We start from the raw sequence: 16,442 nt of genomic DNA on the forward strand, positions 1-16,442 counted from the left end.
GGGAGGACATTTCAATCGCCCCCCCATTTTTTTTGATCAGCTGTAATTACAATACTGCTGACTATACATAGTCCTAAAAGATCCTTCAGTTTTAATGAAAGCATGCTGTGCTATCCTGCCACCCTTATTAATTACAATAATTATTGCTGTGTCACCTAGGTGTTTTAAATAAGAATAAAACTCCAAACACCACCACAATAAGACTCAGATTAATTTATACAAGACTCTTAAGCTAAAAATAAAAAAGAATTAAATCTATTCAGTGTTGGATTCTTGTCATATGGGAGCAACAGAGGCATGGTTCCTTTAAGGCTGTTTTTCACCATATTTATTTCCTTTATGCTATCAACTTAACAACACTAAGTGACTCTGCATAGTTCATTCATAAACAGGGTAAGCTAGGTAATGTTGCTGACTCATGCTTATGAGCGATTTTCCTAGTCCCTCCCACCCTGGCTTCCACCCCACCCCCTTAAACTAGAACTGGTTGCCTACAATATTTAACAGCTGTCTTGGAGCTGGGAGCAATATACAGTCAAGACGCATGGTGTGTTCTGCTTCTCTAGAAATACAGGCACTGATTCACAGACTTTTTCCTTCTCATCAGCTTCATTTCCTGAGGTAAGAGGACTGTAGATGAATAAAAGAAGCTTTATTAGCCAGGCATAAGTAGCATATTGCTTTCTAGAATGGCACAAGGGAATGCTTTTAGAAAGAAGGTGTCAGCTTAATGAACCACATACCTGGATTGTTCCTCATTTGTGTCTATGGAATGCTTTGTATTAGAATCACAAGAATAAGACTGACAAGGAGGGTCAGGTAATATCTTTTGTTGGACCAACTTCTGTTGCTGAGAGAGAAGCTTTTGAACTTACATAGAGAAGAAATGCAAGCAGAAAGATTCTATTAAAACTTTAGAAGGATGCAGTAAACTTTAAACTGCACTCAACTGTTGGAAGTTTCAGTATTTTAAAAAAATGAATGAAATCAAATGACATTACAAATAGCTGCCTGTGAAATTAATAGAGAGAAAAAGAAATCAACAACTGATGGAAACTGCTGTGTTCGTGACAATCTTGTGCCGCTCCTGTTACACCTGAATCTCATAGAAACACCTGCAAGCTGCTACATTATTTATAGCTGCACTGCCCTTCTTAAAATCTCTCCATGTGTTGTACTGGCCTTATTTTATGGTCCTTACTTAAGTAAGACTCCCGTTGATGACTCTGGGAGCTTTGCTTGCTCAGGGCAGCAGAACTTGGCTCTTGCTACTAAAGTTGCTCCAGTGTATTGCTAACAAATCACTGCTTTCTCTCTCGCTTTCCCTTCTTTGGATTTATAATTCATTTCAGTTGTGCAGCGTGGAAACACTAGGGTTCACATTGGCTTGCTTTACATGAGTGATACCTTTTAAGTCCAATGGGAGTACAGGTGTAAGGAGAGCAGGATTTGGCCCTAGATGGATAAGTTAGGCACTTCTCCTAGCCAGAACAGTTATGTAACGTTACCTAAGCAGTGAGACACATTGGTGGCAATGAGGGGACGGATTCTGAAGCACAGTAATAATAGAACAGAAAGCACTTCCAGATTGGGGCGGGAGGTGGGTTGCAGGGAGAGGAACATTTAAGGTGGAATCCTAAATTAGAAGCCAATACTATGAATGGAATCATTGCGCTGGCTGAGTTTGAATACTGGGTGTTCTGTTTTACATAAAGGAAAACAACCTAGTTTCTTTTATTTGATCAGTTTCTTCCCCCATTGCACTTCCATAGCAAGTTCAGTATAAACCCTGGGGAAACTCCCACACACCTTATGCACTTGTACAATGCAATGCCACTGAAGGTGAGTAGGATTTGACCTGCTATCTGGATTTCAATGGTGGGAATGAGTCCTCTCAGTTTTGAGAGTGATCCAAAGATTTTGTCTTTGGTTCTAATGGCATGAGAGAATTTTTCCCTCCTGTGTCTTCAGCAGTTTCTATTCTATATTTAATGTATTGAGCTAAATCCTGCTTTCCATTGATGCAAATGAATGTAAGACATTTGCAAAGGTGTAAACTGGTGCAGAACTTGGCGCATTGGTGTTAGCTTTCTTCTTATAAAACAGGTAATTACTATAAACCATACAGGTGACAGATCTAGAGCAGGGAGGGAATACTTCTTTCATCAGTAGAGCTGTGCTAGGATAACTATTAACAACCGTGATGGAAAATAAGTTTGCATATTACTCTACACAATAAGGAAATGGTATCCGGAGGCATCAGTCACCTAACTTTATGCCAATTTCATTGCTGTGCATCTAGCTAAGGAGGTACACTTGGTTTTTATTTGATCTATTTTAGTGCTAGTGTTGTCTAATCTGGGTTTGGATCTAAGACATCCCCACAGTGTAGCCAGTGATACTACTCTTGCCAATAACTCTGGGTATAATTCCCACGAATGTCTCCTTCCTTTCACATATCAAAAGCCATAGAAGGGGGAATTGACTTATCACGGGTAGTCCACAGCTCCTGGGCTCCTGCTGTAGAGGTGGATGATAGCAGAGCAGAACAGCTAGAGGCCAAGGCAACCTGCTACTGAGGGAGGCAAAACTACACAGCTGGTTCTGGCCCATCTTGCCCCACCTATGTCCCCTAAAAGAAGCATTTAGCAGCAGTCTCTGCAGCAGCATGGTATTATCTTATGCTGTGCTGCCAGTGGCTGGTTCACGGTCCATTGCCCATCCACCGAGAACGTGCAGCCATTTTATCAGCAGTGTTTCTGCAGACGGTTGGAGAAATACACACTGCTGTCTTTTAGGGACTTTGTATCCTCCTCTTCCCCCGCTTAATCTAAAGAAAAGTCATTCTAGTCTGAAGGTTCATGGTTTGCTCTGCTAGGAAACATACCCCAGACCTGTATGTTGTGTGGAACAGCCATGGTGTGAGAGCTACTGCCACTCTTCAGGCAAGCACTGACCATGTAAGCTGCATTATAATTTATGCTGCTTGAGAGAATATCATGCTGTGTAGAATGGCAGTTCCAACTCCCAGGTCTCACACAGCCACCCCACCTGCATAGAGCTGATCTCCTGCAATTGCATCTGGGGAGGCAGGAGAGAGGTGGCTGCATAGTAGGGAGTTAGCCGTGTGCCTGTTTCTGATTAGTTCTGGCACGTGGTTGGAATGCCTTATCCTTCAGCAGCAGGGAACAGTCGTTGTGAGTAGGAGGGTAACATGTCTGCATGTAGTACGGTGCTTTTTGTCAAGGCTACAATATGAGACACAGCCTAAAAGCGGCATAGACAGACATGAAAAGGAAGGACTAAGGTGAGCTATCAAGAGAGGAAGCGATTTAGAGGCAGAGTGGGAGGGAAGATGTGTCCAATTAGACAGAAAGTCTCCAGAGTTAGATTCCAGGGAAAGTTATTGTTAATTCAGTTTAGAAATTCACCATGCCACGGTCTGTGTGTTGGTGCCGCCTCTGGGCATACTAGGATCTGAGCAACACCAGTTGTCCTGCAATAGTTAAAGTTATGACCGTGTTTTCCTGTGACAGTGCCCTATTTATAGAGGACTTCTAAAAACAGGCCTTGGGCTGATAAAAGCCTGAGGACTTTACACTTGTTATAGTCCATGATTTCTATAGTTAGAGCCTCTTGTTTTTTTGCAAATGTGAAATAACACAAAATGAAATCGAAAACCTAAGTATAAAAAGAAATAAAAGGAAAAACTCGCCTTGCAGCAGTGGCTACTGTGGTTCCTGTCCTGCAGGGGTGGGTCTGGCTTCCCACTCTGGGCATTGCAACCTGGTGGCAGGTTGCAGAGCAAGCTGCCCCACCCATAAGTGCTGGAACTAGTGGGGTTAGGGGTGCTGCTGCACCCTGTGATTTGAACTAGTAATAACAACTCACATACATGGTTTCCACCTTCCGCTCCCCCCCCCCCCCACTATAAAAATTGTTCCAGCACCACCTGTCTCGTGGGGCTGGGCCCAGCTCCCTGCTTTGGGCATTGTGACTGGGCACATGGGATCGAAGCATTGCTCGGGTTTGGCCTGGCTGCCCCTCCATCATGACGAGGGCTGGCTGGGTCAAACCTGCGCAACACTGGGACCCCGTGTGGCAGGTGGCAATGCCCAGAGCAGGAAGCTGGGCCCAGCCATGTGGGATAGGAGCAGCAGGAGCCACCACTGCGGGGTGAATGTGTGGCAGGCTCACTCTGCAATCCCCTCCCCTGCCAGGGGCTCCCACCTCTCCAGGGGCAGGACTCAACACTCCCTCCACCCTCAGCAAATACAAAATAAAAAGAACCCCCCCCCTCCCCCCCACTAAATTATAAAAAATACAGAAGAATTTCACAAGCTCAAACTGAGCCTTTTCACAGGATCATCTGGTTCACCATTAGATGCTTCATGCTTAACACTTACACACATTTAGTAGGCAGTGATCAAATGTTACTTAATGTCACAATAAATCATCGAGTTTCTTTCACCGGTAGATTAATAACAGTTAAAGGCCAATAGATATCACTAGAGTTTTGAGGCAGAAATATAATGGTGAACCAGATGATCCTGTGAAAAGGCCACCAGACAAAGCAAAGAGTCCATGCTTACTTGGTCATTAGGAATTAGCACACATAGCATGGACTCTTTGGTATCATTCATTTCCAGATGATGGAATGCTGTCAAAAGAAATGGTACAAAGCAAAGGGTAGCCAGGACTTGATTCCTTCTAGAAGATCCATGATGCTTTTGTTTGCTCAGATGGGAGATGTTACTGGCTAAAACTGCATGTTTGTCTATTTTTCCCTTGCATGAAAACATTTGCTATTTTGTCAGCGCCACCCACCAGTGTTACCTTCTTCAAAAAGTTAGTGAAATGCCTACTTTTTGCCTTTACCAGTGCCAAAGCGGTCTTGCTTCTTGCCATTGGTCTGTCTACCTATTGCATTTAAAAACTGTTTTTTGATGCCCAAAAGTAAGATACTAACTTCCCTTCATCTTTCATGCAACATGGCTGAAATTCACTTTTGTGCAGATGTTCACCGTAAAGACTATGCACAACTTAAATGGTACATAGGTCTTGCACTTCCTCTCTGCTCAGGGGTGAATTTTACCCTTTTGGAATAGTTAGCATCTTCTGTCCCAGAGCTGGCTACATTTCAGAAGCAAATTATTCCAAAACACAGTATATGTGAGAATTAGCAACATGAATTGGGATCCTGCCAGAGGAAAGGCAGTAGGTAAAAGACTAATATTACAATTCATTTATGGCAAAGGGATATATTGTATAGTACAGGAGTATCAGCTTCTCTAAGGCTAGGTCTACACTGCAGCGGGGGTCCGACCTAAGATACGCAACTTCAGCTACGTGAATACCGTAGCTGAAGTTGCGTATTTTAGGTCGGCTTACCTAGCGGTGAGGACGCGGGAAAGTCGACCGCTGCCGCGCTGCCGCGCTGCCGCCGACTCCGCTGCCGCCTCCTGCCAAGGTGGATTTCCGGAGTCGACGGCAGAGCGATCAGGGATCGATTTTACCGCGTCTTCACTAGACGCGGTAAGTCGATCCCCGAAAAACCGATTGCTACCCGCCGGATCGGCGGGTAGTGAAGACAAAGACTAAATTCAAAAAACTTGATTACTAGATTTTTTTTTTTTTTTTTTAACTTCAAGGTAAAATTTGTGTTGCTGCTTGTTCAATCTGCTGGGAACTTAGTAGGTTCTTGCATTAAGTAGTGAAGTAGACTTCAGCTTAAATGAACTGTTGCATAAATTGGATGACATTTGTGGTGAGAGGATTATGTCAAACATTATGACATGCCAAGCTTGTTTGGGAATGTACAGCACGCTTACCAAAGATCTTTTTACACTCAATGAAGAGACGAGAATGCCCCGCTGAGCCACGTCATTCCATTCAATGGATTCTGATAGGTTTTCAAAATTATGAAGGTGTTAATTTAATATTTTCATTTTCTGGAGGCTAGCTGAAGATTTCTATTGAGAACACTTGTCTAGTCCTAGTAACCACAGCAAATTTGAAAGCCTTTCTGGTCTCAGTGGATTAGCAGCACTGAAAGTACAGATGACTAGTACAAATTCATTCAAACAACTTTGGAATTATTTATTTATGGTGGGAAAGTCACTGCAGCCTCAAGATAGCAGTGAGTTAGGTGTGGCTAGCTTGCACTTAGTGTAGGTGCCTAGTCACTGTGCTGCTCAATTAAAGTTGATAAGAGTGACAGGACAGGTAAGGGCTTACCAACCAGTCTCACTCCTATTCTCCTACTCAGTCACTAGGAGATTGGCTGATAGGTTTGTTATTCGTCTCTGGATGGCTTAACAAGCTCTGATTCAGAACTCTGCATATACATGGGATCTCCATGCTGTTAAGGAATAAACAGATGGACATAAATAGTTTCCACTCCATGAATGTGACCGTATCACCTGTCATTGCAAGAGGACAAGGATATTGCTTTTAAAAGAGCTTGTTAACGACTGCACCCAGTGGTTTAGTGCTTTAGCAGTTCAAATTACTCAGAAACCTTTAGCAATGTGATGGGGCATTTTTGAAAATGATGCCAACGGCTTTCAAGTCTTCAAGCAGAAGTTTAGACTCAATGCTCCATGAATGTGCAAACTTCTCTAAAAATACGAATGTCACAAGAACCTCATTGAAGAAATATTTTGTGTGCGCACAGCAGCTTGGAAAATTACCAAATAGCCCTCGAAGTCACTGTAACAAGAACTTAGCCCATGATGTATAGTGCTGATAGGAGAAGGGAAGTTTTTGCTACGGCTCACCTGCAACATTCCCTGTTGTTTGAATCCTTGGCCTGTCTTGAGTAGAGGCTGGCACTTGTGTCATGTGGACCAAAAAAGTCCATGAAGGACTAAGACAAGGACATCTTTTGTTTATGGCATAATTAGGATTTGACCTTAGGTTTCCAATACAAAATTTACACCTATACTTTATGGGAGTTGAAATTTAACTCCATTTATGTAAAACAAGGATAATATTTTAGATCAGCTGCTACAGAGGGCTATAAAGAGGAGAGAGTATTTGTTATTAAAAAAGGATAGTTAATGGTTGCCTTTTTTTGTCATTACAGGTAGATTTCTGGTCCTGAATCCTTTCAGATGTGAAGATGTATCCAGTGTTGAACAAACGCCCAAATAAAAGTGATTCCAAACCACTTCCCATTGTTGTTATAGGTAAATAATATGTTGGCAATGTAATCCGTGTTCTCCAGTGCTGGAGTCTTACTAAGACAGACTATATCTGACATCCTCATGCATTGTTCCGAAAGCTGCAGTTCGATGGGCTTTGGTTCAAGTTTACACAGTGAAAACTATGTGAAGTAGTTTAATTTTTAAAACAGCTGTTTGTAGGAATGCAAAAGTGATGCTCCTCTTTACAGTTTTAGAAAGCCAGTTAGTTTGACGTTTGGTGAGTGAATCCGAAACAGGAGCTTCTTGTTTTCATATGCCCTCTTGGAGGTTAGTTAGACATGCTCACTCTTCATATCAGTTGTGTCACTGATGTGATCAGCTATGACAGATCAGAGGCTTCTCTGGCATACAGGAGTCATTCCCTTTTCACTCAAGCTTGTGCTTAGGTGCCTTGCTAAATTAAGATATGAGCCCCATTGACTCCCCGGAAAGTCAATGTGCTTAAATGCTTTGCTAGTGCTGGGCTTGTTCCGTGCCCACCATCTAAACCAGGGTGAAATTCACCCCTGTGGAGTGAGCCCATACAAGGTTCATGCACTACAAAACTTTCACTTAATCCTTTTTATCGTAGTTTTGTGAGGTGAACACTTGTCCCTGGGGGCTGAATCCTGGGAGGCATTTTTAGACAGACAATTGAGAAGCTTGTTTTTCTTGGGATGGGATTGGTAAATTCTTGGTACTACCTTTTAAAGGGTCCAATTCCAAAACAAGTTTAACTTAGAGACCACTCTGAGTGTTGCCAGTGCAGAGATTTCCCGCCCCTGCCCAGGAGAAGGGAGGCTCTGGTTTTCTGAACAGCTCCCCAGGAACATTGCCAGCTGGAAATTGCTGGAGAGTACTCCAGGGGTTGGCTAGACTGGTTCTGTGGCAGCTGAGAGCTCCCTCATGCCAGGGCAATCAGCTGATCAGATCCAGCACAAAAGCAGGAGTGTATCTGGCCTACTTTATGGGACTTAAAGATTCATATTTATAACCGCAGCTTTGTCCATAACTCCGTCTCATGTAGCCAGATGCTGCTCAGGAACTCTGACATAACCCCAACAGTAGAAGAGCAAGTTAAGGATGACTTGTATCCTGGTTCTGTTTCAAGTTAATGATTGGGTTTTTATTTCCATCAGTTTTGCACTTGACTTTTTCTCTAATCTAAGTGAGAACAGTGTTAGGAATAGAATTGAGAAGTGGCCTTTGCTCCCAGCAATTCATTGCTCCCAGAGCAGGGATTATGTCAACAGTGCTATGAAAGTGCACACAGAACGTTACAAGCTGCTGTGTCACCATGACTGTTTTTTCCAGCACTGCATTATGTAATGGTGGTTACTAAAGAGCAACAAAGCTTTGAGCTGTAGAGGCTGATAGCTAGTTATACAGACACTGTAAAATATTAAACCTATTGGAAAACAGCCATGTGAAAACTTTCCACACGCTACTCCACTGTACACTGACGTAGAGTGTGTATATTCGCTTCTGAAGCCAGTTGTTGGGTGGGCGGTAGGAAAGTTTTAGCCATCCAGCTATTTGTTCAAAGTGTCATACTTTGAGGGATGATGGTGGCTGGGGAGGGAGGGCTCTTTGCCCAACCTCCAGCTCACTGCTTGCTTCCAGTGACTAGAAGGAGAGAAAACAAAGGTGGGAGAGAACTAAACCTATAGGGCTGATTGGAGACCTAGTGTAATCAATAGCCACTCCATTAGCTTCATTTAAATCAATCAGTCAACAGGTTAGAGAGCGTCCAAATTTAAGGTGAGAAATTTGGCCAGTTTCTTTGACTTATTCAGAACGGGGTCTTCTGCCAAATCAGTGACCAGTATGCAAGTGATTAGAGAATTGGCATATGAGGCATTGTGTGCCCACCCCCTGCTCCACATATCTTCCGTGTCACATAGTGGTAATTGAGATGAGTCTAGGTCTGAAGTCCTTGGCCCTACCAGGTAATCTCCAGAAAATACCCTGAAGTGAGCAATAAAGATCCTACATCTCTTCCTAATAACCTACTTGCTTCAGAATGACTGTAGCCAGTGGCATTGAGCAGTAGGCACCAAGGACTTGAACCTGCTGTCTGATGTATGGCAGCACCACTTCAGCTCTCAGAAATTAGCTACCCCACGTGAATGTACATCATAGCAGTGTCTGATTTTCCTTCAAGATTATGAAGTGATGCAAGTTGCATTTAGGCAGGAAAGAATGAAGCCTTAACTTTTCTGGGATTTGAGCCCAACCCCCTCCCCCCTTCCATCCATACACAAATCACTCTGACTCAGGTCAGCAAGCATTCAGGATGCGGGTATTAGGACCCTGCAAGGGGGTGGGTCAGAGCCTAAGTCCTGCTGTGGCTTGGGTCCTGTCATTTTGCAGTGTGGACTCAGGTCAAGCTGTAGACCTGAGTCAGAAGGTTTGTGTAGTGCAGTGTGGACCCCTTGGCACAGCTGTGAGATCTGGGTCCAAAACCCAGGTTTACAATTGAGTGTGGGTGCTCAAACACAGGCTTGGAAACACTGAGTCCACAAGTATGGGTCCCACAGCTCTGGATGTAGTGTGTAGATGTACCCTCAAAGTCCAAGAGCAGGTTTAATTCCTAAACAGGAGCATCATTCTTTGAAAAATGCAGCTCTCTTCCAAGCCTGCTATTTTGCCTGTGTTTGACAAAGCACTAGCTTATTAGAGTGTCAGTAGCGCTAAGAGGTCCCAACTGGAATCAGGGCTCCAGGGTGCTAGGTTTTGTACGTAGATCTTGTAAGAAACAGCCCCTGCCCTGAACAGCTTACAATACACCTAGATATGACAGACAAAAAGGGAAACAAAGAAGTGAAGTGATTTGCCCAAGGCCATGCAGCCGGACCGTGGTTGACTTGAGACTAGAACCCAGTTCTCCTGAGTCGAAGTCTATCCCCTGGATCATACTGCATATCTGATGAGATGTTTTACAAAGGACTATTGTTCCAACCACAGTGATACAATATTATTTTAATGTGTTTGTTCAGGGAATGGTCCTTCAGGAATTTGCCTTTCCTACCTGCTGTCTGGTTATATCCCTTACATCAAAAGGGGCTCTGTTCATCCTCATCCTATTCTACAGAGGAAACTAGAGGAAACACCAGAAGTCCCCATTATAGACCAGGTTTGTATCAAATGAATTTGCCTTTTAACAGAAAGAAGTAGATAGAACACATCACCACCATCATATGCCCAGAGCATGCTGGCAACAGAAGCCTTAAGCATGGGTTAATTTGTTTCCCAAATCATCATGGTATATAGGGCCAGCACAAGGGCTGTGCACTGCTCAAATCCTCCAGACAGGGCTTGTGTGACATGTAGGCCTTGTTCTGACTAAGTGAAGCTCAGCTCTACTGAGCACCTAGTGATATTACATTACTGCTGCATTTTGAAGTGATCTCATGTGTTATATGATACAGGCTCTAAGTATCTGCCCTGTCTTTTAGGATCTGGAGTACCTGTCTGAAGGTTTGGAGGGACGATCCCAGAGCCCCGTGGCTCTTCTTTTTGATACTCTGCTGCGTCCAGATACAGACTTTGGTGGAACTGCAGAATCTGTCCTCACTTGGTGGCACGAGACCAACAGGGCTATTCCCCATCTGGTCCTTGGCAGAAACCCTCCTGGGGGTGCCTGGCATGTATGTAGCTTATGAAATGTGTATTACAGAAAAGTCAGTATCATGATTAAAGATGTAAAGGGCTGAACAAGCTAATCAGCCAGACAAGCAGGATCCAGCAGGGCTCTGCTTTTACACCCACCAAAAAGTGAGCTGGTTTGAATGTGCAGGAGAGATTTTTCCCTCCCAGCCCACTACTGCCGTTTGTTCCATCCAAACATCTGGATCCGCTGAGGTCCCTTGGCTACACTAAAATGTGATTTACTGGAACTTAACAGAACAGTGTTCCTGTTCCATTAGTGCTTAATTCCTTTCATTTTTCAGTTGCTTAACTCATTCGCTGTTTGTTCTTTCAGTTTATTGAGGGATCTATGATCACTCTGAGCCAAGGGGAATGGATGGGGCTTCCAGACCTTCAGTTCAAAGACTGGATGAGGAAAAAGAGAAGGTGAGGAGACTGATGTGACATTACTTTGCCCCAAAATCCTTTGGCTATTTGGAAATATCTGGTATGAAGTCCAGCTGGCTACCTATTATGGCCAGTTTCAGTGAGTGGAAGAAATCCCCAAGAAAAATCTATTTGGTATTCAGTGCTGGTGGTATACAATTCAGAGTAACTCCATGGACCGCAGAGCAGTTAGTTCTGAATGTACACTGGCGTAACAGAATGTGGCCAGCAGTTACATTTAAAAATCTGAATTAATAGGTGTGGAAACCATAATTTTTGGATAGTGTAGCCCATTTGTATTGTCCCGCATTTACAAGTATTCTAATCAGACAGATAAACAGTGGGACAGAATGTACAGTGTAATCATTCAGATGTGAGATTGCAAATACTTAGGCTACTTTTGCTTTTGTTAGGTCTATAGCATTTATGTTCTAAGTCTGGAAAAGCTCACCAGAAAAGATAAAATGGAAGTGATAGGGAGGGTAGTCAAGGATAAATATGTTGCTAAAGTTTTTGTGGGGTTTTCATACCAGACAATATTGCCTCTTCCAATTATTCCTGATAGTCAGTGAGCCTGACTGTTCAGACTTGTGTATTAGGAGTAATTCCAGTGAAATGAATTGAATTACTCTGGTGTAAAACTAGGGAGAAGAGAATGCAGGCCCAGTTTCTCCATTAGTGCCAGGGTAGATAGCCCTTCAATACATGCAACAAAGGAGGGAGAAGCCTCTGAATTTCACTGTTCAACCATCATTTATAATATCCTGTTACAGGGGCCTCAGGAATAACAGAGCCACAGCAGAAGACATTGCTCAATATTACCAACATTATGTGGCAAAGAAAGGGCTGCAGAAGAATTTTATCTGTGGGACTGTTGTGACATCTGTGAGGAAAGTGAGCCCAGATGTAAACTCCAGCTATGCACAGCGGGATCCTGAGGGGAACAGTGACTCCTTCTGGGATTTCCCTGAGAAAGAAGATGACCAGATTGCTAGTGGAAATCTCTTCCAGGTGGATGGATTCATCAAAAACACTAATGGTCGTCAGCAACCCTTCTCCATCTATGCAGAGAATGTGGTTTTAGCCACAGGAACATATGACAGTCCAACCAAGCTTGGAGTTAATGGAGAGGACCTTCCTTTTGTCCATCACAAACTCTCTGCCCTTGAAGAAGCCGTGAAGAACAAGAGGGTTGGCATGACATCAGATCCAGTCTTGATTGTAGGTGCTGGGCTGACCGCTGCTGATGCAATTCTCTTTGCTCACCATTGCAACATCCCAGTGATCCATGCCTTTCGCAGAAGGGTCAACGATCCAGGCCTCATCTTCAATCAGCTCCCCAAAATGATGTATCCGGAGTACCACAAAGTCCACCAGATGATGAAAGAACAGTCAGTTGCTTGTCCTGGGCCATATGAATGTTACATCAGCCTTCCTGAACATCATGTCCTGTCCTTTACAGAGGACAAGAAGTGTGTCTTCCAGGATAAGAGTGGTCACCAGAAAGTCTTTAACATTTCTTTGGCTTTTGTTCTCATTGGCTCAAACCCCAACCTCTCCTTCCTACCAAATAATGGCATTGACTTGGCAATTGACAATGAGCAGCCAGTCAACTCCAAGAGGAACCCCATCAACGTTGACCCATTTACCTACGAATGTGTTCAGGAGAAAGGGCTTTATGCTGTGGGACCATTAGCTGGGGACAACTTTGTGCGTTTCGTGCAGGGAGGGGCTCTGGCTGTTGCCAGCTCTTTGTTAAAGAAAGCAAACAAAAATCCTCCTTAACAAACAAATTGCCCTAAGCCAAAAGCGTTCAAACAGGTGATTCCTCTTCTCTTTGAGAAGTAAGGCATTTGACATGTACACTTTCCCCTGCGGTGCTCTCCAGGACAGTGCAGAGTCACCAAACTCTCAGTGGGTTCATTTGGGAAGGATAAGTCAGCAAGTACATGGTTTGGGATTTAGATCTCAATGTTGCCAACATTTCTACCTTGTTAAAAGGTTGAATTTAAGTGCAACCAAGGGAAGCAGCCCCATCCCGGCAGAGCTTTGCACTATGGGAATGGGGAACTTGCATCCTAGCTTGGAATAGTTGGGGGCAAAGCAGCAATCACTTCACTATATAAATGTCTTGCAGCTGGTTGAAAAGAGTTCTCAACTTTTAACTATTTTCCTGGCAGCCATATTGGCAAGCCCTGTGTTTTGTCTTTTTCGAATGTTACTGGATAAATACTGGTAATACTACACAACACAAAGTTGTTGCTGTTTCATGTGCTTATGTGGCACAGCTCTATGTTGTTCTTGCTATGCAAAAGTCCATTGAAAGCTGTGCTGCAAGTGTTCTATGCATCTAAACCAGAATTCTGCAATTAGAAATTGTCACAAAAGCATTGCCTAAAGGGCTGCTGTAACCGTCAGGGCTGGCTCCAGGCACCAGCTTAACAAGCAGGTGCTTGGGGCGGCCAAGGGAGAGGGGCAGAACCTGCGGCAATTCGGGGGCGGCAGGTCCCTCACTCCCTCTAGGAGCGAAGGACCTGCCGCTGAACTGCTGCCGCCGATCGTGGCTTTTTTTTTTTTTTGCTTGGGGCGGCAGAAATGCTGGAGCCAGCCCTGGTAACCATTATCTTCTCTTGCAAGGAGCACCACCACCATGTTCTGTATGTCCTATCTTTGGATGCAGCACACTTGTGTATCTGTCTGAGGAGGGCTCCTTTTTCAAATAATGGTACAAACTTACTCCTGTTGAATGCACAATCTTTAAAGAGCTAGAAGGCAGAATGATCGAGAGTGTAACAGTGTTGCATTCTTAGAGACCTCTTTAGAGACACCAAAACCAACGTATAAAGAGGAATTATCATTGGTTTGTGAGAACTAGATTAATACTCTGCCCATGTATGATCCTTCGAATTCTTCCTGCTCAATGGAATTGAATGGTTTTACCTTGGGAAGCTTTACATTACATATTGTAGTATGGATTCCCAACATAGGATAATATTTCAGAAAACGTGTTCTGTAAATCAGAAATGGCATTCCACAAATTGTTCTTGAAAGCGAAGAATTGCACAATTGCTTTTAGTTATTCAATTGCTTTGTTCTGTTGACTTTTTTATTTGAATTTTTCATAGTGTAGAAGAGATCCTAGATTAATACCGGAAGAAAATGTTCACTGTAGATTTCTGGATAGCTGTGTAACAAGTTCTACCTGCATTTGAACAATGGCCCTGATCCTGCAAGGCCCCTGTATATGGACTTCAATGGGAGCTCCACATTCAGAGAGATTATAGGGTCAGGGCTGACTGTGTTCTCCATATAAGGCCTGACTCTGCTCTGCTTAGTGGGGCAAAACTTCCGTTGACACAGCAAGATGTGCAGAATGAGGCCACTTTACTGTATGTGGAAGTTGATGTGAAATCCGTTCACATAGCTGCTTACCTGGCATAGTCTGCTGCTTCACTAAGTGCACACAATGCCAGCAAGTCCCTCTGAAAAGTTACACACACAGAGAAAGTGTTAGTTTGTAACTGCCTGGCCCCAGAAGTTTTTAAGCAACGCAGGTTTAAGGAACACACACATTGCTGCTGTCTCTTAGCAATGTTGTACAGCACTCTGGAAACTAACTACTTTTGTATTTTCTAAATTAGCTGTGTTAATTTTGTATGTGTAACATGTTTAAATAAAATAATTTCAAACGTACTCCAAGTGAGTTCACTTATTTGAGCTGTAGCTGAATCACTGACCCAGGTGGCATGACACATACGTCAGGCGTTATGCGAACCATTCATCACAAGAATTACTGTTAGGGTCCAGGAAATTACTAAAGTGGATTTACAACAAATAATTATCAAAAGGGAAGCATTGCTCGTGGTGGTTTGACTTCATGAGTCTCCCTTGGTCAAATGAGATGAAAAGCAACAAACAGAGAAGGTATTGATAATTTTCATGAGGTTATAAAGCACCCTGAAAAGAAAGCAAGCCAGATCTTGCCCCGTGTCTTTTTTTCTGCATAGATCCTGTGCTCAGCCCAGTAAGTCAGCTGTGTACAAGGGAGTTTTGCAGGAGTCTAGCAGACATGGAATCCCTCGCCAGCTTGAAGAGCTGCTCAGTGACCACTACTAGTCCCATCTTGGGTTTGCCAGTGCATGTATTGATTCACTGGTCTCGTCACACTCGACCCAGTTTGCCCTACAGCAGACCTCTGTGGCTGGGGTGGAGGGAGTCCCCACAGAGCACAGCATGTGGGCTTCACACGCCTTGCTCCCAACCACACACAGATGACCTGCACTTTTGCTGCTACTTTCAGGGCCTTCTACAAATCAATTTTGACAAATGGGGGGGAAGGGGTGTTTAATTCTCCACTTCATTGACGTCTATGGAAATGGACAGGGGTGCTGGAACAGTTTGTATAGTGGGGGTGCTGAGAGAGCATAAGAATGGCCAGACTGGGTCAGACCAAAGGTCCATCCAGCCCAGTATCCTGTCTACTGACAGTGGCCAATGCCAGGTGCCCCAGAGGGAGTGAACCTAACAGGTAATTATCAAATGATCTCTCTCCTGCCATCCATCTCCACCCTCTGACAAACAGAGGCTAGGGACATTCCTTACCCATCCTGGCTAATAGCTGTTAATGGACTTAACCTCCATGAATTTATCCAGTTCTTTTTTAAACCCTGTTACAGTCCTAGGCTTCACAACCTCCTCAGGCAAGGAGTTCCACAGGTTGACTGTGCTCTGTGCCATTTGAACCAAACTGTAAACCCTGTATATGATGAAAACCACTTCAAGCCAGGGGGTGCAGTAGCACCCCTAGATCCAGCACCTATGGAAATAGGATGCACATAAACTCAGACAATCAGGGTTAACAGTGTACACCTATCTTCCACAAAGCTATAGTACAAGTAAACAACACTGTATCCCAATTAATATGTATAGGGCAGAAGGCTCAGGGGTTCTGATGTATCACAGGGCCCAACCCCCATTGGTCCCCAGGGATCTGTGAGAGGCCAAGGCCATCTATGTATTGGTGTCTCTGCATTGGCCCCCGGAGACCCTGACAGCATAGCTCTGATGAGATTGCACTTGCACAACATATTCCCCCCCCCCCCCTATGGTTTCTTCTGGGATCCTCCTTAAAAGCTATTCTTACTATGCAGGGTACTCGGTGGGGCAGGTAATACAGCC

The 16,442-nt window shown here is 43.9% G+C and overlaps 1 protein-coding gene across 1 annotated transcript; it reads left to right on the forward strand.

Annotated features, from left to right (window-relative positions):
* Window positions 1-517: 517 nt before the first annotated feature.
* Window positions 518-13,836, forward strand: OSGIN1 (oxidative stress induced growth inhibitor 1). Its single transcript, XM_065416523.1, has 6 exons — window positions 518-621; window positions 7,088-7,190; window positions 10,187-10,323; window positions 10,646-10,837; window positions 11,173-11,264; window positions 12,038-13,836. Exons 2-6 carry the CDS (start codon window positions 7,124-7,126, stop codon window positions 13,047-13,049), a joined length of 1,500 nt encoding a protein of 499 aa, XP_065272595.1. The 5' UTR covers window positions 518-621; window positions 7,088-7,123; the 3' UTR covers window positions 13,050-13,836.
* The last annotated feature ends 2,606 nt before the right edge of the window (window positions 13,837-16,442 follow it).

This window comes from Emys orbicularis, chromosome 14 (genome assembly GCF_028017835.1).
Source record: "Emys orbicularis isolate rEmyOrb1 chromosome 14, rEmyOrb1.hap1, whole genome shotgun sequence".
Classification (NCBI taxonomy): Eukaryota; Metazoa; Chordata; order Testudines; family Emydidae; genus Emys; species Emys orbicularis.